The sequence below is a fragment of the Amphibalanus amphitrite genome, unplaced genomic scaffold, assembly GCF_019059575.1.
Source record: "Amphibalanus amphitrite isolate SeventyFive unplaced genomic scaffold, NRLGWU_Aamphi_draft 000803F_arrow, whole genome shotgun sequence".
Classification (NCBI taxonomy): Eukaryota; Metazoa; Arthropoda; class Thecostraca; order Balanomorpha; family Balanidae; genus Amphibalanus; species Amphibalanus amphitrite.
In genome coordinates, this window is record NW_024882297.1 from 101,864 (window position 1) to 124,106 (window position 22,243).

The 22,243-nt window shown below is 57.1% G+C and overlaps 1 protein-coding gene across 6 annotated transcripts in view; it reads right to left on the reverse strand.

Moving 5' to 3' along the window:
• LOC122366399 (rho guanine nucleotide exchange factor 11-like) overlaps window positions 1-22,243 on the reverse strand; it is a 131,049-nt gene that overhangs the window by 100,921 nt on the left and 7,885 nt on the right. For 3 of the 6 annotated variants that reach the window (XM_043338611.1, XM_043338614.1, XM_043338612.1), the window contains exons 5-9: window positions 21,868-21,975; window positions 19,470-19,612; window positions 18,696-18,929; window positions 18,073-18,336; window positions 12,141-12,243 (exon numbers count right to left, since the gene is read on the reverse strand). In XM_043338611.1, the coding sequence (XP_043194546.1) occupies window positions 12,141-12,243; window positions 18,073-18,336; window positions 18,696-18,929; window positions 19,470-19,612; window positions 21,868-21,975 (852 nt within the window). Of the gene's footprint in view, window positions 1-12,140; window positions 12,244-14,333; window positions 14,540-18,072; window positions 18,337-18,695; window positions 18,930-19,469; window positions 19,613-21,867; window positions 21,976-22,243 lie in introns of those variants that run through there. The other 3 variants (XM_043338615.1, XM_043338616.1, XM_043338617.1) reach the window with 3 other exon arrangements.

A 22,243-nucleotide genomic window follows, 5' to 3' on the forward strand; every position in this document is an offset into this window, starting at 1 on the left:
TGGTTTTGTGACGGCTGGTTTCGGGCCGGCCGGACGGTGATACGGGAAGGATGGTTCACGGTGAGTTACCGAGCGTCAGGCAGCACGCGGCCGCCACGGAGCCCGTGAGCTCACAAAGACGGTCTCCGGGTCCTAGCGGAGCGGCATAACACGGTAATGACACCATATGTCGCCGGCTGGCTGACAAGGCCTTGTGACGGGCATCACCGTCATGTGAGAGAGAAGCGTAGTACCTCTGTCGCCAAGGTGTCTCAGTCCGTGATGAGGGTCGTTTAGAGCGGCCCGTCCCAGTGGGCAAATAAATACACAGACGGTCGGCCGTTATCATACCATGAGAGGACAGCGTGACCATGTTGCCATGGCAGGGAGCCATCACATCATAGTTCAACAGAGTGAACATTGAACAAGCTGCCTGTTCAGAATGACACCGATCTGAGAAGGAATAGGAAGGGAAGGGGCGGATAGACGGGAGTGGCCGGGGCACGGTATGGCACCGCCCACCTCTCGTCAGCCCTCCACCAGAAGCGGTAGCCGGGGCGGTCCTCGGAACCAGCCCTTCTCCGTACTGCTCTCACGACAAACACAGCCGGGTGGTGGTATTCCGATCACGGCTACATCAGCCGCCGCTGGCGCCGTGCCGGGTCCGGGGGAGCCCGAGGGACGGAGGGTGGGCGTCGTGTCACTCATCACATCGCCCGCCCACCTGGCAAGGCGGCCGGCCGGGTCGCTGCACGGGGGTCTGCCACCGCCCGCTAACCCACCGCCCACCCACCGACCGCCATCCTTCCACCCCCACCACCCGCCAACGCCCGCCATCCTACCAATCCTTTCTTATCTAGCCCGCCCGCCCTCGTACCAGCCCATATCCCATGCCGCTCCAGTTGGCTGCGGCCCTGATACCGCCCAGAACACCTGTGCCCAGCCCCCGGTTTTATCGTTCGACCAGGCTCGGCTGCAGTTAGCCGACAGCGTGTGTCGCACGGTACACATGTGTCACCTCTTCCGCTCTACTCCTGCTCTGCCAGCCCTAGGGGCATCTTTTGGGACACATGTGGCGCAAATCGACTTCACAAGCCTTCCGACTCCTTGAAGCCTACCCTGCATAGCGTAGCCTCATCTGAGGACAAAGAGACCCAGCTAGATGCTAGGATAAAAACAGCTAGTACGGCTACATTCAAATCCAATGGCCCACAGAAGGTCTTCCAACCAGCATCAGAGCGCGGGGCTAGTAGAGGGAGGGACGGTGTGTGTGTGGGGGGGGGGGCAGCTAGTGGGGCAGCCGGTTGGCTCCAGGGTAACATGATAGTCGGTGGGGCAGCCAAGCGGTCTCAGGGGCACCCTAGCACGCCCGAGGCGCCAGGACAGTCGGCCACCCGGCACTTTCCGCGTCGGGGTCTCCATCGAACCCGCGAGCTCGGCCGCCGCTGGCACCGTGGGTACGGGGAAAGCGCCGGCCGGTCGACTGTGCTCCGTCCACACACGGAGGAAAACAGAGCTGGTGCCGGTGACCGCGGTGGGGCCTATGTAGAGCCGCCCTCAGTCCCCTATCGAGCACTCAGTTCCAGCATCTAGACTTTAGCGTAAATCGTCCAGCGTCTAGCCTGGCGTCTTGTGACAAGAGTGTATATTGTATAACTAACAGCACTCATACTGGAACGCTATACGCCAGGCATTTGACTGGACGTTAGTAACGTTAGAGGCCCGCTAGAATCATTAGCAGTGGATGCTTGGCAGTTATAGCCTAGTGGCTAGCGTCCAGGGTTTAGCATCCAGGGTCTAGCGTCCAGCTTTTAGCGTCTAGTCTCCTCTGGCTAGCGCAGCTCTGGGCTGTCGCCAGGTCGCAGCCGTGCGCATTTCCCCACAGCTGACCAGAGGTCACGACTATTGCCTCACAGACTCGGCCGCAGCGACTGCGGTCAATGACGAAAGTACCCACGACGCGAGCGGTGCCGCTGCGCCCTCAGACAGGGAACAGAGAGTGGAGCCGACCGGCCGACCACGGCCTCCTGGAAGTGCACACCCTCGCAACGATGACGGCCGCTCTCCACAAATATTTACTGTGATCTGACGGTTTACGGAGCTTCCCGCCGGCGAGCGGCGCAGTGAGGATGGAACGGGATCGGCTCATGCACGATGGATCTGAGGCGCTACCGGTCGCTGAGACAGATGATAGAGAACAAACAGCGGAGACTGAGCCTTCCGCCGAGACAGCCTGGCGGGGATCGCCTGAGGCCCGGCGAGTCACAGATGTCCACGGTGATTTCACAGCTCGTATATAAAAAATCCCAGCCTTAGAATCCTGATGTGAATGCCATTTATCACAGCAACTACACAGCATAAGGTATGGTAAACTCCCAGTCTATCTGAAGCATTTGTCATGAAGGGGTTATCAGTTGCCGGAACACTGCCGAGATCAGTGGATCACAATGTGACCGGTTTCCCCCATCCGGCCCGTTTCTTCTCAGAGGTACTCCTACGGCCGACAGAGCTCCACCTGCTTCTCCAGGAAGCAGATTTCCGACGAACGCCATCGGATCAGCGGCATGGGTCACCTGGCTCCTATCAAAGCGGCAACAATATCTCACGGATGCAGCCCACGGACCGATGGATTTACCAGCGCCGGGCCACGAAGCATGACTGAGCAGATCGTCCCAGATTCACCCAAAATGAACTGTATACGCTGTGTGTATATAAGATCACATCTCGCCGGCTACGCGCCCGTCGCAGCACAGCGAGCAGCACACACCCCATGGTCTCGGCTGGCCAAACATCCGGCGGCGGGGATTAAACGAAACGAGACGAGAGATTGCAGAGACGTCACCCGAGACATCGACAGGGAAACGATCCGGTGCAAGCGTATACTTGCAGACATACAACGTTTGTAATAACATTTTACGGTGGGAGCATGGTAACGCTTCGACGGGCGTGCTGGCTCTGCAATTTACCAGCAGCTTCAGCTGTAGCGACCGAAGGTGGCGACATCTGTAAACGCTGTCCGCCGACAGATGGCAGCACCTAATAGACAGCAGGAACCGATGAGAAGCCACGTGACTGACCGATCCCACGCCCATTGAAGCGCCGTGCAGCGGAGCGCGCTCGTCACCGCCGCCCACTTTACTGACAGGTGAACAGCGTCCAGACTGCAGATCTTTGCGGTGATACGTGTTCCGAATTCCGCTCTTCCAGCAAACGATCTCGTCTCGCAACCATTTTAAAATCAAAGGGATGTTCGCGAGCGGGACGGGCCTTTAGCAGGCACATTGAACAGCTACTGATGTCCGCCTCCTCAGACACATCTCGACAGTGCCCCGTCACAGATGTACCTTCTATCGCGGACAACACAATCACTGCATTCATGACTGTCCCATGGGATGCCCCACGACTACTAAAGAGTTCGGGGAATGTCGGATCACTGGGTGGCACTGGGTGTTCCACGCGGCCCTGACGAGGGTTGAGTACGCCCGACTAGGTACTAACAGCCGCGGGATGCTGCCCAAAGTGCCCAGTACCATACCTCGTGCGAAGCCATCATTTCAATTGGATGTAGGTTAAAGCGGTTTTGATCCCAAGCCTTTAGGAGCCTCGAGGGGCTGATGAAATTCTCCTCCGATTAACTGCACTTCCAGCTTTGAAGTTCAATTTCTTTGTGTTAACTAGGACAAGCACCATAAAAAGCTGGCAAACAAATGACGTTTACAGGCACCATGTTTACATATTTGTGGCAAGCGCGGTCTCGATCGTTGTTCTGGCCACTCAATTCAAACCGAGGAGTATCACATAAACAAACATCGGTCAGGTCGGACGGAGCCGGCGCGGACCCATTGCCCGTCTCTCTGATAAGTGGCTGTGCAGTGTGCTGATTGCACCAGCTCGGGACGTGTCGAGCAGTCAAGGAGAGCTCTCCATCCCAGAGGCGTCATCCACGGCGCCGAAAGCTAACAGTCCACCCCACCGTCACTCCGCTAGCGCTGCACACTCGGTTGACAGTCTATCAGTCCTCGCCCTCTCCGTGACCCCCCCCCCCCCTCCCCCACCACCTCTCTGACATCACGCCGAGAGACAAGGAACGTCAGACGGCGCAGTCAGCGGGTACATCAACAGGTCCTCACATCAGATCGCCTCCAGGACTGACAGTGTCCCAATCAGTCAATACGGCCGATCTTGTAGTATCACACCCAGGACTATGTTCTAATCACAAAGGCGTACGGCTGGTCCCATAGTATCGCACCACGCTGTGGCGTGCTGACTACGCACCTAACGACCCACCCGCTACTCCAGTGGACCGACCGGCCGCACGCCGCCCCCACCGCGCCTACCGCTGCTGCTGCGAGTCGCGCCGCGCGGAGTCCGCAGCCCGCCGGTCGGCACGGGATGCCAATGAAAACACGCCCCGGCTCGCCGAATACACAATGCCGACGCACCGGCGGCGAAATGATTTCATTAGAGACGATCGCGCTCCAAGTGAAAGACCACGTAGCTAGGAATTCAGGGAAGGTGGTTTCAGATACAGCAGACGAATAATGCAACAATCTGGTGTAATGCACTTTATTGACACTTTCAGGTCATCCGTTTACGAGAAAATCGAGGGATGAAAACCTGAATAACGGACTATTCATGCATGAATAAGGAGAGGAATAAAGCTCTTAGCCAACTCCAGTGCGCAGCAAGTTGAAAAATGGAATCTCTCTGCCGGCGAGCGAAAAGTCTAGCCGATCGGGACTGCTCGATTCATCCGTCGGGTCTGGCCGATTCATCAGTCACATCGCTATTCGACCGTCGCCACCCTGCGAGCCGCCGCCAGCCTGCAGCCGAGAGCCGGATACGACGCACTTTCCCCGCCGGCCGGGCCATGCACGGCGGGCCGCCGGGCTCACAGCGGCGGACGTGCTGGGGGAGGGCGGTCAGCGCGGCCGTGCACTAACTCCACACACAGAGCAGCTCACAGTGTCCACACACCTGAGGTAGAGACCGCAGAGGGACAGCCACAGGGCATGGTGAAGGGTCAGAGCGGATAGCTCGATACCCGACCAGCACGGGAGGTCGTGACAGCTGTCAGGACCGTGACGGACGGCGCCGAGCGTCCGTCGCTACGACGGCGGCCCATCAGACAGATGGACAGACAGACGGTATCTACCGGATGTCGCCGATGGACAGACGGTCCCTCGCAGACGAATGGGCGGAGTGGCCACCGCAGTCAGAGACAGGGCGAAGGCCGCTCCGTGAGGGCTGCGACACGTGGACCGCGCTCTGCCGGCGCGGCCGGGCACGTATAGCCGGTCAAGGCCGCGTGCTGCCGGCCCCGGCCCGGTGCGGAACGGTGCGGCAGTCACACTGAGCGGTTGGGCAATGCGACCGTCCACCGCCTGCAGTCGCCTTCCCCGGCGGCCGAGGGTTAGAGTGACGAGTGACCGCCTAACGGGCCACGGCGTCATCGGTCAGCCATCAAACGGTTACAAACGCTTAGGGCTTAGACAGAAGACAAACGCTCCAGACGATCCCATCTAAACATGCTTGTGAGCGTCTGAAGCCGTTGAGCCATTGCTGCGCCGTAACGTTGACAGTGAATTGTGCGGAAGGGCGCTGCAAAAGATAAAAGACACGCCGGCTACTCTCCACGAAATAAGTCACCCTACCCAAGTGATCTGAGCTGCTCATGACAATTCCTGACGGCTACCCACTTTCTACCTCGGACACCACCAGTCCGATGCAGGTCGATCCTCATCCACCGGCCGTGGCACCGGGTGGCAACGGCGAGCTCCTCGGGAGAGCCACCGCCTCTGGTTTATTCATGGAGAGGCTATGGAGCCGTCTCGGCGGGGGCTCCGATCACACACCGTATACTGAGGAGAGCCGACACAGAGAAGGTAGGGACCGCTGTGGGCGACCCTCAGGGTGCCCCGATCGGCGCCACTCCCACACAGGCGGAAAGATAGGTCAGAAGGGTGGCGAGTGGAAACAACGAGAAGCCGACGCAGAACCGAACAGAAATAAACGGAGAAAATTGGACTTCGTGGACGCCTAGCATATTCCGGTCAACCTTGGTCACAATGTTCACAAAAATGACAGCCAAACGATTCTGAAATGGCATATTCCAAAGCTGATATAAACACGAGACCTGTGGACTATGCGCTAAACGCAATAGGAGATGGACGACACATCATTCAAACGCACCAAACCTGATCAGCTGGCCTAAGGACTGAGGTGCTCTTCCAGTTGTAGATCACAACTCGATCCAAGTAAGCCTACCGCTGTTCGAGGAGGGACAACACCTTCCGAAAAATCGAACAACATTCCAGTGGCGTAGATTGATCGACAAAGGTTGCTTCTTGCACTATATTTTGCTTTCAGTAGGTCACGTGCTGAAACGACCAAATTCCAGCAAATTTCATGGAGATTCCCGCCCTGATCGGGCCGCTTACCGGGCCAATATGATATGATACACATGTCTCCGGCCGCGTCAGCGCCGGGGCCGTCATGTTTATTCCATGAGCACAGTTTGCCGGTCACCGTCCGCGAGCATAAACGATCGCCAAGGACCCGGGACATGAGACCCACTTGGCAACCGATCAAATCGATACATGCGCGTTATGTTGCATAACGCCAAGCTGATGAATTGCATGTTTCAATAACAACTACCCGGTACATGAATTTGCATCCCGCGAGGGATCTGCCGTCGTGGCAACACTTGTGGTGTTTTGCGCCCTGGCTGACGGTCGTTTGCAGCGACACGAGACGGCCGGGCGCGTGCAGCCGACCGCAGTGCGTCCATTAGCTCTGCAGTCGCGGCGGGCGACTCACCGCTGGGTGCAGTGGTGGGCGGCGCTGTAAGCAGTCTCCCCGGCTATAGATCGTATCCTTGTAGTCGTTTGTGTATGACTCTGTCGCCAGGACAGTTCAGGATAACCCGCAACTGTGCTGGCTGGTCACTTGGGTGGGCCTCACAATATCAAAGGTCGACGACAGGTCCCCGAAGGGGGTGTTATCCCACACTACCGTCAGTACCTACTGAGCTATTCGAGCCAAACTTTCATACTTACAGCCTGATTTCCGAAGCTGGCTCCACGGAAGGTACTGATCACAGCTCACTGGTCACTGCAGCAAGTCCATTGCAGACCCCAGTATCTCGCACCGCATCACCGCTCATTGACTGTTCTACACCACACCTCACACTGAACCCCATCCACCAGTCTGGCCAAACCGGGCTGAGCACCAACCTGCTCCAGGCCAGATCGGACACTGGTCCACACAGACCCAGGTCGCTGGGTAGGGCTGTCCGTCCAGCCGGCTGTCATGTATCGACATCGGCAGCCAGACACACCGCGGAAAACTGCACACACGGCACATACCCACACACACCCAGTTCACGAGCCAATGCCACGTGACGAGGACATGAGGGAAAACGGCTCACAGCTCGGTCGGTCCTTCTTACAAGCTGCTGCGTAAACCGCTCTCACCACCTAGCGTGGAGAGACATAAAATCCAGCCGTAAACAAAGTGGGAAACCGCTCAGAGCCATCCAACTCATGAGCTGTCATTGGAACGGCGCCGCGGTGTCGTAACCAGTGATATAATGCGACATCTCATAGCTTCGGTGAGATATTGACAGAGAAGCCCCATAGCTCGTTCAGAGCTCTCGCCTCTGTGCCGCTTTCGGCGCCGATCGGACATCAGGGGATCCCTCATACAGCTGTTTGGGGCCGGCCGAAGCATAGGTCACGCGCGATGACTCACGGACGTGCCCGTCACGTCGTCATGGCCGCGCGCCGGTCACGACCGCGGTCAAAGGTCACCGGGTCACGTGACCTTCGCCGGTCATTCCTGAGCCCGTTCATGGAGATGGGGCCAGCCCGGGAGTCGGGCCACCGCACCCACACGCTATTCTACCAGGAGGGCTGTTTGATGACGTCATATGACTCTGTGTCCGGTGACGTCATATACTTTCATTGCCGTTGACGTCATACGGCTCCGCGATAGGTGACGTCATATAGCCATTATTAAACTAGTGACGTCACACCACCCGCGGCAGATGACGTCACTGTGGATGTTCCATGAGATGAGTGGTCGACCCTGAGACGTTCCAGCATTGGTAGCGCACCTCATATGAGATCATCCATGATGCTGTTCGCCTCGTCCGATCTCTTGACAAGTCACACCTGGACAGGCAGACAGCGAACCTTCCAGCCCCTCGACCGCAGTAGGGTTCTACGGAGAGGCGTTGACATAACATCTACCACATCTGAGGCGGGTCGGACCGCAGGAAGGCAGACAGGAGGCGGGGCTGGAGTCCACAGAGGACTGACAAGTCACCACAAGGCGAGGAACCGCACCACATCCGGAGGCGACCGACTGGACGAACAGTCGTGTAACGGGTGGGGCGGCCCCGCACAGCCCGCGATCCGGCCACTAGGGGGCAGGTGCCGGTGAGGAATGTTAGTGGCAAGTTAACAGAACCATTGGGCTGATGTTGGGACTCAGCAAAGTTGTCAGTTTTGGAAATATGATTACTTCACCCGTGCTGCTTTACCGTGCAGAAAACCACAATACCCCACAGAACGGCTGACCACCACCACGGCTGATGCCCGTTGCACGGGTGGATGGGTCACCAGCCGATAGGTCAGCAGAGACCGGCACAGAGCGGGGTGACATCCCAGCCCGCCGGTCCGTGACAGCACCACGGCGTGGGCGCATGTCCGGCTGACTAACCCGCCGGCAACAAAACATGTCGCCGCAAAGCAGGGAAACGAAACAGGCTGCGGTACAGTTGGCAATGGTAGCTATAAACGTAATAACAGTAGGCACACGACGGCAGCATTTTAGTTCATCATACACACTGCACAGGTTGGAAAATACAGTGTTCTGAAAATATAATTTGCGGGAGTCCGGGCAGTTCCCTGAGGGCGATAACATTGGAGCATGATCAATTACTGAAGAGTATGGGCTGGGATAAGGGTGGTCAGACTACCACGGTTATATCACGATGCTGCAACTGGAGACTAAATATTAAATAAACATCCCTCTACCCTTCTAAGTCCAGTAACTGTACTCACATCGCCGATAAGAAGGTCGTCTTTGGACCAGTTTCATCTCTCCACCTTTCTCCCCTCCACCACGTATCTCTCCAACTTCCCAGTCCACACCACGTCACAGACTACACCGCTGACCGCTGCGGGCACACTGACTGCCCGTGCAGTGCCGCTCGGCCGCAACACGGAGCGACACGGAGCGACTATCTGCCGCCGCTCCTCCCGACTTGTCGAGCGGTACCCGCCGCAGCGGAGCAGCGGCCGTGCAGAGTCGGTCGGCCGGTTCCCCGTCTGGTTCCCCACACAGCACTGCAGTGTGATAGATAGTGCTGAGCAGGAGACCAGCCCATGGCTGACCGCCAGGGTAACGGGAAGGAACCTCCAAAACGGGAGGAATGCCTCTCGAATGGGAAGGATTAAGCAACGCATTGCATGTTTCTGCTGATCCCTTTGGAAGTTATCAGCCGATATGCAAAATATATGTGGAAAGAATACCGAAATATCTCCAAGACATTTTCCATATGGTGCCTGTTTAATACTGAAATCCGAGTCATCTGGAATAAAACTGGCCATTCCAGTGTTGTTTTTCAGTGCGCACTGACCACTCCCTTCCGATCGAAGTCTGTCGTCGGTTTGTTATCGTAACTCAGTCGCCACCCAGTCACTGTGTGACAAACTGACGACCCACCACCAGCACCGACCATCTGTCTTTGACTTCAGCATCCAGCGCTCAGCACAGCACGGCAATCAGCCCAGCAAATTCCAGCGCCGCCGCGGGATCACGCCCAGCACCAGGCATATCCCAGCTCAGCCCAGCACCCAGCAACCAGCACAGCCGCCAGTGCTCAGCTACCAGCACAGCCCAGCGAGCAGCTCAGCACACCTCAGCGCCACCACCAGCACCTATGAGTATATTCCAGCTCAGCCCGGCGTCCAGCGCAACCGAGCACCGACGCCGCCACAAAGCCCAACACAGCTCAGCGATCAACCCAGCCCAGCACTCAGCGATCAGCCCAGCACAGCCCAGCGCCGCGCAGCTAGGGCCGCGCCAGCTCCGGGGAGCGGACCGCGGCGCCGCTGTTTGTTTAACTGGGCGCGGCGGCGGCGCCCGTGTGACCGTCCGGCCGACCGACCGGGCCGCAGTGGCTGCGAGCAGCCATCACCAGGCACCAGCACCGGAACAAGCACCAGGCACCATCACCAGACACCAGGCCAGGCACTACCGCCCACGCGCCGGCAGACCCCCCGGCGCCGGAATCTCCGGGGATGACCGGTGTCGGCAGCCCGTCAGTCACACTCAGTCACAGACTCTCACACCGGATCCTGCGGATCGCTCATGTGAGTCATCCACACTGTAGCTCAGACAGGTAGAGACTGCCGACTGCTGACACAGGTAGAGCAACGGTGAACCTACGCGAGATGCGACTGCGAGTAGATGGAGTGGTAAATGGCCAACAGTTGCTACACATCTCATTGCCAAAGCTTGCAACACAATTATCAGCGCATTTACGCAATTAGCGTCCACTTAGATCCTCTTATGTTAAGTGCGAGTGGCACCTCGCCCCGCCCAGGTTAATTCCCAGCTTGGCACTGCCCGGCCGCATGGTACGCACGGCAGTTTCCCCAGCTGATGGTAGGGGGACAGAGCTGCTCTCATGGCCGGGGGCCGCGCGGGCCAGGTAAGCGAGCCGCTGAGAGCGCAGCACAGTCCGCCTCGTAGTGCGCCGACCATTCGTTACATAATTTCCTCCTCATTTCGCCGACAGGTCGGCAGCGAACCAAACCGACTCGAGCAGCGTTAGTCAAACAGAACCGAACCAGAATCAACAAATAGCCGGCGACGGCAGCGGCGGCGGTTTTTCAGACTGAAGACCGGCCGTTTGCGACCGGCACCTGGCCCATCTCCGCGCTGCGGTCGTCAGTAAGCTCAGCGGCGTCGGACGTTAATCGCTCCGGTAGTTAGCACATTGCGAAACCACGCCTCCGTAATCTCCGGCTCCACCCGCGGCTCGCCCTCGACCTGGCCGAATCGCGGCAGGAAGCTGTGATTCGCGCCGAGCCGGGCCGCCGTCCGTCTGATGACGGAACGCACGGCCGGGCGACAGGCCATGAGGTCAACAGCGAGCGACGGCTGAGCGGCGACCAGGTCGTGCGCGGGTCAACAGAGGACGTGCCGGAGCCGCAGTAGGTACCGGTAACGCTGACACATCAGTGGTGTGGGGGGTGAAGGCCGGGATTTCCGCGGCCTCCAGCGCCGTGATACCGGGTTAGACCGGGGGAATGATACGAAGCGAGGACGGCTTGGGACGGGATATCGCGGGGAAGACGATCCACTAATTCATTCTTCAGGCGCCTCGAAAGTTTGCCGTCATCCTCACCATGGCACTCCAAGAGAGCTCAATTGACTCAACCATCGACTATGGCACCATCATTATCAAGTTCCGACGATCAACTGATTTTGGTGTAAGCCTCCTCCCTACCCACGACAGGAAAGGGTATCAACTGCCGCCCTCGTACTACGATAGCGGCCTAAAAAGCGTGGATTAAACGTCCAACATCCCTCCAAAGCTCATTATCCCATCACCCCAGTCCCCTCCCCTCACCACCTGTAAACCCTCATACCCCTACCGATGTCCCACGCGACCCCAGCCCATTGAGACACTCGGTCGCCACTGGATATGGGGGCTAGTCAATATAGCGCCACCCTCCTAATCGGTCCCTGTCATGGGCAGGCGATAGGCGGTCATACGACCCGCCTTTATGGCACCCGGAGAGCGCCCACACTGGCGAGGATACAGACGCCCATACGGTACTACAGGTGTGTGCCAGGCCGAGGGCGATAGCTATTACAGGTATTTATGGTTGGTCCTATACCACAAACAGACCAAAATAGACTGCACTTGTAATCGCTTGACGCGGTCTCATGAACCAATTACCAAAGCTCCACCGCGGCAATCGAAGTGATTTCAGAAGATCGTTCAAGTGTTCACTGTCCACCCCACATAATATGTCATCAAGTGATCATTCATCGTGGAAGGTAGCTCGGTTGGAACATACACCAGCCGCTCGCACGCAGACACACACACACACTGGCCAGCGATGTCATTCGGTACTCACTCTCGCGTCGTTTGGCGATGGCCGCTCGCAGACTGATGGGGTCCGGTGAGGACTTTGTGCGCTGGTGGGTCGGTGAGACGGCCGCGCGAGCCGGCGATGTGCTCTGTGGGACGTAGACAGGGTTAGATCGGCGTTGGGGTGGGGGGGGGGGGGGGTACAGTATGGTCAGGTCAGGTCGACATATGTCATAAATAGGTCATCACTCATCACGTTACACATATCACATGTCACTTACAGGCGAGGCATGACATAAGCGGATGAGAGGAATCGTTAAGGGTTTTAACGTGATGTCATGACGCCATTGGGAGGGGGAGGGAGACAAAACCATTGTTTCAAAACTCACAGAAATGGGTACATAAAGAGTTTACCACGTAGTTCCCGCCCGTTCTGCACATAGACAGGCGAGTGAAGGGCGAAAGCGGTGACCCCGCTTTAGAACACAGCCTGCGGTGGGTCAGTCTGTCCGCTATAGTAACACACTCCTGCCTGCGGCGGGTCAGGTCAGGCGCGGTCTGTCCACTATAGTAACACTCCTGCCTGCCGCGGGTCAGGTCAGGTGTGGTCGGTCCGCTATAGTAACACTCCTGCCTGCGGCGGGTCAGGTCAGGCGCGGTCGGTTGGCCTGCTATAGTAACACACTCTGCTGCCTGCGGCGGGTCAGGTCAGGTGCGGTCGGTCTGTCCGCTATAGTAACACTCTGCCTGACTGCGGCGCGTCAGGTCAGGTGTGGTCGGCGGTCGGCCTGTCCGCTATAGTAACACACTCCTGCCTGCCTGCGGCGGGTCAGGTCGGTCGCTATAACACACACTCTCCTGCCTGCGGCGGGTCAGGTCACGTGCGGTCGGCGGTCGGTAGGTCGGCTGGTCGGTCGCTATAACACACTCTCCTGCCTGCGGCGGGTCAGGTCAGATGCGGTCGGCGGAACACAGCGCTCAGGTAAACACTGCGCCGCTGTTTATCCTCGCCGGCGAACAAGGGCCGGCCGACCCGAGCCCGCCGGGAGCAGCCGCAGCTCGGCACGGAGCCGCGGCATAGAGTCGACAAGAGCACGGAGTCGACAAGGCCCGTCGAGAGCAGCTCAGCATAGAGCCGCAGCAGACCGGCACAGAGTTACCATAGCACGGCATATCCGACCCGAGGCCCCCGGGAGCAGCCGCAGAGCCGCAACAGCTCGACATAGAGTCGCAGCAGTCCGGCACAGAGCTATCACAGCACGGCATAGAGCAGAACCGGGTCCTCCGGGAACTGTGGTAGTTCGGGATATAGCCGCAGAAGAGCCCGGCACAGAGCTACCACAGCTCGACATAGAGCTACCACAGCTTAGCACAGAGTTACCACAGCCTGGCACAGGACCGCCACAGCTCAGCACAGAACCGAACCGGGTTAACTGGGAGTTACCGCAGCTCGAAAAAAGCTGCCGGAGTTTGGTAAAGCCGGGTGCAGAACTGCCAGTTAGGTACGGAGCTACCACAGAGCTCCAACACCCGCTACAGCCCAACACAGAAACCAGGGATCAAATTACACGCGAATATGTCAGGAAAGGGTACAGCTTGACAGCCGATGCCAAGTTCTCATCAAATACACCGCAATTCGTTCATTTGAGACAGGCAGTTACATCAATTATCCCACCGCTGGCAGTCCGTATGGCGTGTGGCATAGGCCAGCTAGCCTATCGCACCCCAGCTAACCTTTTCCAAGGAACCGCTGGGTGCAACAGCACAAATAAAAACCTCACCGGATAGCCCCGCGGCCGGCCCCGTGAGGTCAGCAGGGTCCCCGCCGGGGTAGGACACTCTCCCAGGAGAGTCTCAAACACTGCACGGCCGGGCGGCGACTGCGGAGGACACGTAAACACCGCGATCTCCTCTCTAGACACGGTCAGTCTCCTCCAGTGGGCCGGGAGTGTTAGAACCGGCTGACTCAACCAAAACGGCGTTGGATACTGGGGTACAAAGGTGTGACTGACAGCGCTGAGGAACAGTTAAATAAACGGAGTTTAGGTGACCGTTACATCTTCAAATTCACTCGGACAAACAGTAATGGATCTCACACTTGTTCGGGGAAAGAAGACCGGAATAGTACAGACACTCTTTGATAGAACCATGCCAAGTAGGATGGCGCAAGTGGTGTCCATTATCTAACACGCCACACTGCCACAGCCGTCACTATTGCCAGTGGACGGGTCACCCTCACCCGGTATAGTCGAGACACGAAATCCATTGTGTCGTCCCGGCAGCTCCTCCGCTGCACCGCCCGCCACTATAGCACCACACACTACGAAACGCCACCCGCTGGACACTCGCCCTCTCGCCTGGCGGGTCAAACACACGGCGGACCACCTCTCACACCTCACACCGCTCACACACGCCGCCCTCTCTGCGGCCTCTCTCGTCCACACTGCCGGACCGCCGCCGCCGCCGCCGCCGCCGAGCGGGCCGCCGCGCCGGGGCGGGGGCGGGGGCGGAGCTGTGAGTCAGTGACGCCACCGCCGCCGCCGGACAGTCGACGGCGCCCCTCCCTCTTCGCACCACGTGCAACGGGGCGACAAAACGCCGTGGGGTCGGTGGTATTGAAATAGAGCTCAGGCTGCCATAACTATTGGACACGACAATGTTAGCCACCAATCACTAACACACGCACGCCAAATCACAAAGTCCCAGATCTCCGAGGGCGTCGCTCACATCCCGCCGCATCTTTGCCCGCGGGATGGAGACCGGCGCCCAGCGAGAGTTGCAGACACTCCCTCAAGGTGACGTCACCTGTCCGGCTCTTCTGCCGCCCCGGACCGGCCGGTGACGTCATACACCAGGCAATGCCGGGTCGGCAGGTGACGTCATATGCCACAGTGCAGGGTCAAGACCGCAGTTCTGACATGCATGTAAGTAACTCGTCGAGTAAGGTTTGTGTTCCGGAGCTGATCCCGTTTGCGGGGCTTCCGGGGGTTGGTGTTGACTCGCATGTTGATCCAGGCGGTCATGGTCCGTCCGATACATTCGCAAACCAACCCAGGGCTTGTAATAGGAAAATAATGGGTAACACAGCTGCTCAGTCACTCATGAGCCGGCGATTCGTAGACGAATCTGGTAACTCTTGACATGATAGAAATGAGCAAGTTCGTATGTGTCCTTAGCTTCCTTTTAAAACAAGGTGAAATAGGAGAACTTTACTTAGTGTCAGCGTCAGGGTACTCTGTGTGGAGACAAATGTTTTCAACTATCACAGGAGCCAGATCTCTGCATTCTTGGGTCTTACATGAATGCCTTGAGAACCAAATAACGTACCACATATCCTGCTTCAATCTTCCTATTCGCAGCTCGTAGCTCAACAACCTTCTTAGTACACTGAGCAGCCTTGAAACGTCCAGCTGACAGCCCATGTCTGCCAATGTCGTGAAGGAATTAGAAAATCAACTAGAATGACCGTTGGCGGCAAGCTACACTCAAAATAATAAATAGAAGTCACACCGTTATGGAAGAAATTTTCCGAGTATTCGTACAATTGTTAATTGCACAATGAAGAGCGGTGCCTGTGACATCTGAGCCTTTGTAACCTGTTTTGCATGCGCTTTTTAGCATCCTAACAATTATGTGCATGTCTACAAAACAGGGAGCGGGTAGACACCGGCGAACGAAATGGGCAAAACTGGGACGTGACATGAAATAGGTATAACTTCCCATTTTCCATGTCAAAGGAAACGCACGTGTGAGTCTAAAACTGGTCTCGCTAAATGTAAAGCCTAGCATAACTCCCACATGAAGTGAACAAGGGTAGTTGACATCATCTGATTTGCTGAATGCCCGGTCGAAGATCACCATCACGTGGTGTCAACTTAAACCTCCCGCTTCCGACCCGCTACACAAGTCGGAACAACTGAACATGCACATCGGGTCCATAATTTATGTGTAACGGTCGCCACCGCAACACAGAGGCCTCGGCCGGTCGAGGTCGGACCGAGAGACACCAGAGCCACCGACTGACCAGCCAGCAGCCACCGGTCGGTCACCCGTTCGGACCATTACTGCCCCGAACTCCAGCGAACAATTCACAGAACCCGTTCCAGGGATGGGGAGCTGTGAGCCTCAGTTCAACGCTACAGTTTCGCTGTAACACTTAGGAACTCAGGAACTTCGTGGGGCGGTTTGGCAGTCTACTGAACAGCACGGCATTGAGCTGCAAATATCTGAACAGCGGAGTTTTATGACGGAGTTGGCACCCGACGAAATCGTTACGACGTCGGGAGTCAGCCATTTGATGGAGCAGCCTACCGATCTCAACATCATACTCAGTTCAATAATGAGATAACAATTAAATTCAGGTTGTGTAGAGTGTGGGGTATTCAATATTTGCTGATGCAACAACGACCATGGCAAATATTTATCAAAATTAAAATAGTGCAGTTCGCAGGACATTGTCCACAAAGATCGCATGTCAGCCCTAGAACAGGCTTACCCCCGGAAAACCCTCAGCGTTCACCAGTGCCAGAGACGTTACAGGAGGGAGGGAAGGAGCCGGGTCCGAGAGCAAGCGTCTCCCCACCCCTGGCGCCGTCGAGGGGGGACTCAGTCCGCCCCATGGCGCCATAGTGGGGGCTCAGTCCGCCCCATGGCGCCATAGTGGGGGCTCAGTCTGCCCCTTGGCGCCATAGTGGGGACTCAGTCGGGCCCTGGCGCCGGCCCACTGGCCAGGAGGAGAGGAATCGATCACGGCCCAGACCCAAACACACACACACACGGCCGCAGCGGGCCGCGGGCCGACGACGCATCCACATACCGGGCTGACACGGCCGCCATACCGGCCACTGCACACTGCATTAATCACCGAGCAATAAAACCGGCAGTGGCGGATGGGCCACACGCAAAACGACACATCGATCACAAAACACAAACAGCAAACACAAACACAAACAGCAAACACAAGCAGTAAGAGCACAGTCCATATTCAGGCACAAAACTCATCGCCAAACATATCATAAAAAGACGAAAATAACTTCAACTTAAAACAAGTGAGAAAATGTTAAAGCGCATGCAAAGGGTGTCTTTTCATCCTTACGATGTTATCTTTGAAACCAGCATTCTGTCATTCAACTTAACGGTATGTCCTGTCCTGCAAGCAGTTTAGTTTTGTAGAACCGGTTCCTGGCTGAAGACTAGAGCATGTCTGAAGTTGTGTTCATATGTTCCCTGCCACCACTATAAACCACCACCTTCCACCTAAACTAAGGGTATTTCTACTGCCCATCCCCAGTCTTACCTTTATCCTAAGCAAGCCAGGAAGGGCATATTCAGTCAGCATCTAATCTCTGGATAACGCGCCTACACGGGTCTTAGTGACCACAATAATGCCCAAAAAAAATGCACGAGTCTGAACAGTCCGGCTTGGCCGCGACCGAGATCTGTTGCTCACATTCCAAGACCAACAATAATGCACGGGAATGGGTGTGGCAAAGTGGGGAGGCGAACGAGAGGCCGGCCGACGGAGCAAGCTCCGGCCGCTCCTTCATATGCAAGCCACGATAGAATGCACAGAAAGAAGGCCGAGAGAAGGTCACTCGATGCTAATTTCCTCAAAATAGACAGCAATGATAATCAGCTGTGGTGGGCGTTTACTTCCAGCTTCTTCGAAGTCCCTCCATAATATGCATATCTGATTTCATACACGGAAACTTTTTTATTTGAAAAGTATGTGATATCATCCAGGTTTTAAGAGGTGGCAGATGATTGGGCCGGGATACCATAGGCCCATTTATCTTCCCCATTAATCTTGTCTTTGCTGTACTAGGCCATCGGACATATAATGTACCGTCAATTACTCCAGTCATGTACCTTTGCCTATCAAAGGACATTCTAGTCACGTCTCTTGACAGCACGTCTCGCCTGCTACCCTAACTCCCACTGCGCCCACCCATCCCTCCCAACCGTCCTTTTCGTCTCACCTTGTTCTGCGCTGAAGCGGAGGACGCGGACCGCTGCAGGTCCCCGGTGGTGGCGCCGCCGGTAGCGGCGGCGGAGGCAGTGTCGGTGCGGTAGGTGCGCGGCGGCAGCGCCGGCGGCACGTCCAGCCGGCCGGCGGCCGCCGCAGACAGCGGCGTGCCGGCCGTCGTGTGCGCCCGGTTACGTTGCGGCAGTGGCGGCGGTGTGTCGGCGGGGGATAGTGAGGCCGTGGGGGAGCGAGCAGCTGCCGCCGTCAGAGGGGACGCCTGCAACAGAGCGCAGACGGCCCGGCGGCGCTGACCACATGCAGGCAGTCACGGCCGCTGGGCGGCGTCCCGCGACAGACAGCCACACCAGTCCGTCTGAGAGGAAACACACAGAGCAGAGCACCGGAGCTATCCAGGCCACTAGCCAAACATCAGTCCAAAGAAACCGTTAATAACGAAATAAAAGAAATCATATTAATTAACGGGATCAAAAAGACAACACGACACCAGCGTTAACCGAGGCTCGCCGCCGGGACAGCCAGCAGTCCCGTGCGGCTCTCGGACAGAGGAGAGGGAGGCAGAGCGGCTGGCGGCATGCAGCAGAGCTCAGTAATCGTGCCGGCGACAGCTGGACTTACCGCTGCGGCTGGCTCTCCGGCCGGCGGGCCAGACAGCGAGTCGAGCTGCTGCCGCAGCAGTCGACAGCAGGCCTCTGCGTTGCTGAGCTCGGTTCGCAGCCGGCCGCTATCGCCCGCTCGACCGGTGGCGGCTGCCAGCTGGGCGCGCAGGGAGTCTACGTGCCGCTCCTCTTCCTCCAGCATGAGCTGGATGGTGTGCGACTTCTTGTAGGCCCAGTGGCGCCGCGACACCGCCTGGGGGCGGCCGGCGCCGGCGGCGGAGTCAGCGGCACTGGAAGCCAGCGATGCTCCACGGCGGGCCAAGAGGTAAAGCTAGCTGACAAGCCATCCTATCTAGCGGCACGGATTAGCTAACCGACGGAGCAGTTTGGTTTCGAACGAAAAGCACCCCGTGCAAGAGGGAACTATTGAGTGGGATTCCCACGAGCATTCATCATCGTGCACCCCGCCAGGACCCAGCTACCCCTCCCTCTCTGCCTCTCCCTGCTGTCAATGTTCATGAGATATCTACTAGCAAGGAGCATGCTCATCCCTGGCGCGATGCCTTTCGGAGAACTAGCCTGCGATACGATCGGCTCCGGGTCAGCTGCACTGGGGTCAGTTCAAAGCAGCTCTCCCAGCCTACCCAATAGGACGAGCGGGGGTCCGAGCAGTCTATCATCCCTCTCTACCCCTGTCGGCCCGCCGGGTGCCACTCAGGGGGGGTGTAGCGGGGTGCAGTAGCGGAGACGGGGGTTCGGTAAGCGCGGTCGGACCCGGTCGGCGTCCACTCACATCCACTGGCTGCGGCCCCGTGATCTCTCGCTGCTGGTTGGGGATGGGCGGCAGCGGCCGCTGCGGCGGCGTGCTGGCAGCTCCGTTCGGCATTCTGGGCGGGCTGCGGCAGCTCTCCAGAGTTAGCAGTACGCTCGAGCTGGCTGTGAACGGGAAGAAGAGATAACAGGTCAGATGGGCAGTGGTGGTCATACAGGAACACAGCGGCGAGACAGGACGCAGTGACACAGATGACAGGTAAAGACAGACCCAGAAGGGGGTGGTAAAAGGGCGAGTGTGATGTAGGGATGTTGTAAATCATGTGTGTCACGGTTACATCACCTGCATGAGTGATACATACTTCAAAAACGAGCCGCAACATGGAGGCAAGCGTCACCATCAGTGTGTGTTCCCAGTGGAGACCATATGTGGGTCCTTACCTCGGACGGGCCGGCGCCGTTTGTAATAGTGGCTCACACTGGCCCGCGGCATCTCTTAAAGCTGTCACGACGCACCAGTCTCACAAGGGTAACTTACACGACGCCACTAAGCCACACCAGTCTTCAAACACTAGGTTCACGCCACTCTCAACACTGGGGTAGACACCCCAGGCTGTGCGCACTGTAGCAGGTACCCCGGTATTCAGCCTACTCGCCGCATTCAGCCAACGCAGGCTGGTTCTACACAGCGAACGCGTTTCTCCAACACTCCGCCCGTCACCACGTTTCTCCTGTTTTTCCTTCAACGCTCCATTCACCTCTGTGTTTCTCCTGTTTCTCCTTCAGCACATCGCTCGCCACTGTGTTTCTCCTTCAACACTCAGATCGCCACTGCCATGTTTCTCCTCGACACTTCACTCGCCAGTGTGCTAGTCCTTTAGGACTCAATTCGCCACTGGACTGCGACACCACCGTACCTCCGACGAGTCACTGCTCGCCACCCACCGCCAGCCACACCTCTTCCGCACGCACCGCGGTCACCTCCGACTGACACCGAGCACCACAGGCCGCCGCTCAGCCCGACACAGCGCTCACCGACACAGCTCGGCCGATACACTGGCCGCCGACAGTGGCACTGCTCATAGTCTCCCGGTCAGCAGGCCTGGACACGGAGCCACAGTCCATATACGCGCTATCAGCCGACCCGGCGGCGACCGGTCCTTGGTGGGGTAGTGTCAGCGGCGGCCGAGAGGTGGCAGCAGCAGGCAGAGTCGACTGTAGTGATACATACACAGCAGATCCTGCTGGGGCTGGTTAACAATACAACGAACGCTAGCTGCTTGTCGCTACAGACACTCGTGCCACGCTCTGTCTGTCCCATAACGGAAAACTACGTCTGAGTCACGGAGCGGCGTGTTGTGTCTGGTCCTACGCTGTCCGGCGGTGTAAATCGTGTGGTGTAGTTTGGCTCTATGACGGTGGGAGCGTTCTGCCATGACAGGTCACGCAAGCACGGCCGACAAGCGGCGTTGCGTGCCGGCTGTCATTCGTCGATGACTGACCGATTCAGCACACGAAATGCGATCGGTCGGACGCTTCACGGCCACGCGGTGATCACGTCTCAGTATCCGGTAGGCCGTGGTTTGCCATACGCGGGCAAAAACGCATCGAGCGGTGAGCCAAAAGGACAAGTGAATACCGCAGACCGATGGAAATAATACAGAGGAATGGCGAATACATTCAGTGACTCAAGGAATCACCTTACGATGAAGGTAAATGACTCGAGTGAGCTCAATTCTTGACCGATTGACCTTGGCATCTATCCAGTATCCGATCGTTATTGTTGGCACCGCTGGAGTCTGGTCATACCGGGTTACCCACCCATTCATTAGCATTGTGAAAGAAGTGCACCGGGCAGAGTCTAGCGAATTCGAAACCAAACTAAGACATCAAATAAAACACCACATCGAAAACACAGAAAGAAAGCGACATCAAGCCGGCACATCGCGTCCACCGATGCAAAGGGTGATGATTGGGTTTGTTGATGATTGGGATTGATTGCACTGTAACAATGAGGTTATACAACGCCTATGATAAACCAAATTTACGATCAATTACCGCTATCAACCCTTACGCTCATTATCATCTATCAACATCCATGTTGTGTATGGAGGTCATTCACTCAGGCAGTGGAAGGCTAGTAACGGAAGAACTTTGGGGACACATGGCCTGAGGTAGGGAGAGAATACAAAGGAAGAAAACGGTTGAGTACGTCGTAAGCAGCTACACTGTAGAATAGAAATGCATGAACCAAGCCATGTCAAACCCACAGACATTTTTCGAGCATTATTTTACAGTTCCCCCTAAAGTTCCCACCCAGAAAGCCCCATCCTTCATCCTAGCCCACAAAATCGTCTCTGAAGCTTCACCCCCCCCCCCCCCCCTCCATCAGCCCGATCCCACCTCCAGCGACTACTCACAGGTGATGGAGCTGACGACCTGCTGGTGGTTGAGCTGGTTGACCGACTTGCCGTTCACCTTGACGATGATGTCCAGCATCTGAACACCGGCGCGAGCCGCCGGTCCATCTGACGGAGAGGAGGCGGCTTGGTCAGATGATGGCACGAAAGAAACACACATGGCATGGTGAGAGACATGACAACTCAAACGGTAGCATGGCGGGACATAGCAATATGGGACTTTAATTATCTAGTTAATAACCGGATCTAAGTTTGTAGGAGGATTGAGCTGGCGTTAAAAAGCCGCTCAGCATTCTATCCACATTCACAGTGCTGACAGCCATCCATCAAATACACAAGGCGCGGCATACTTTACCAGTCTGTACCGGCCAGGGAC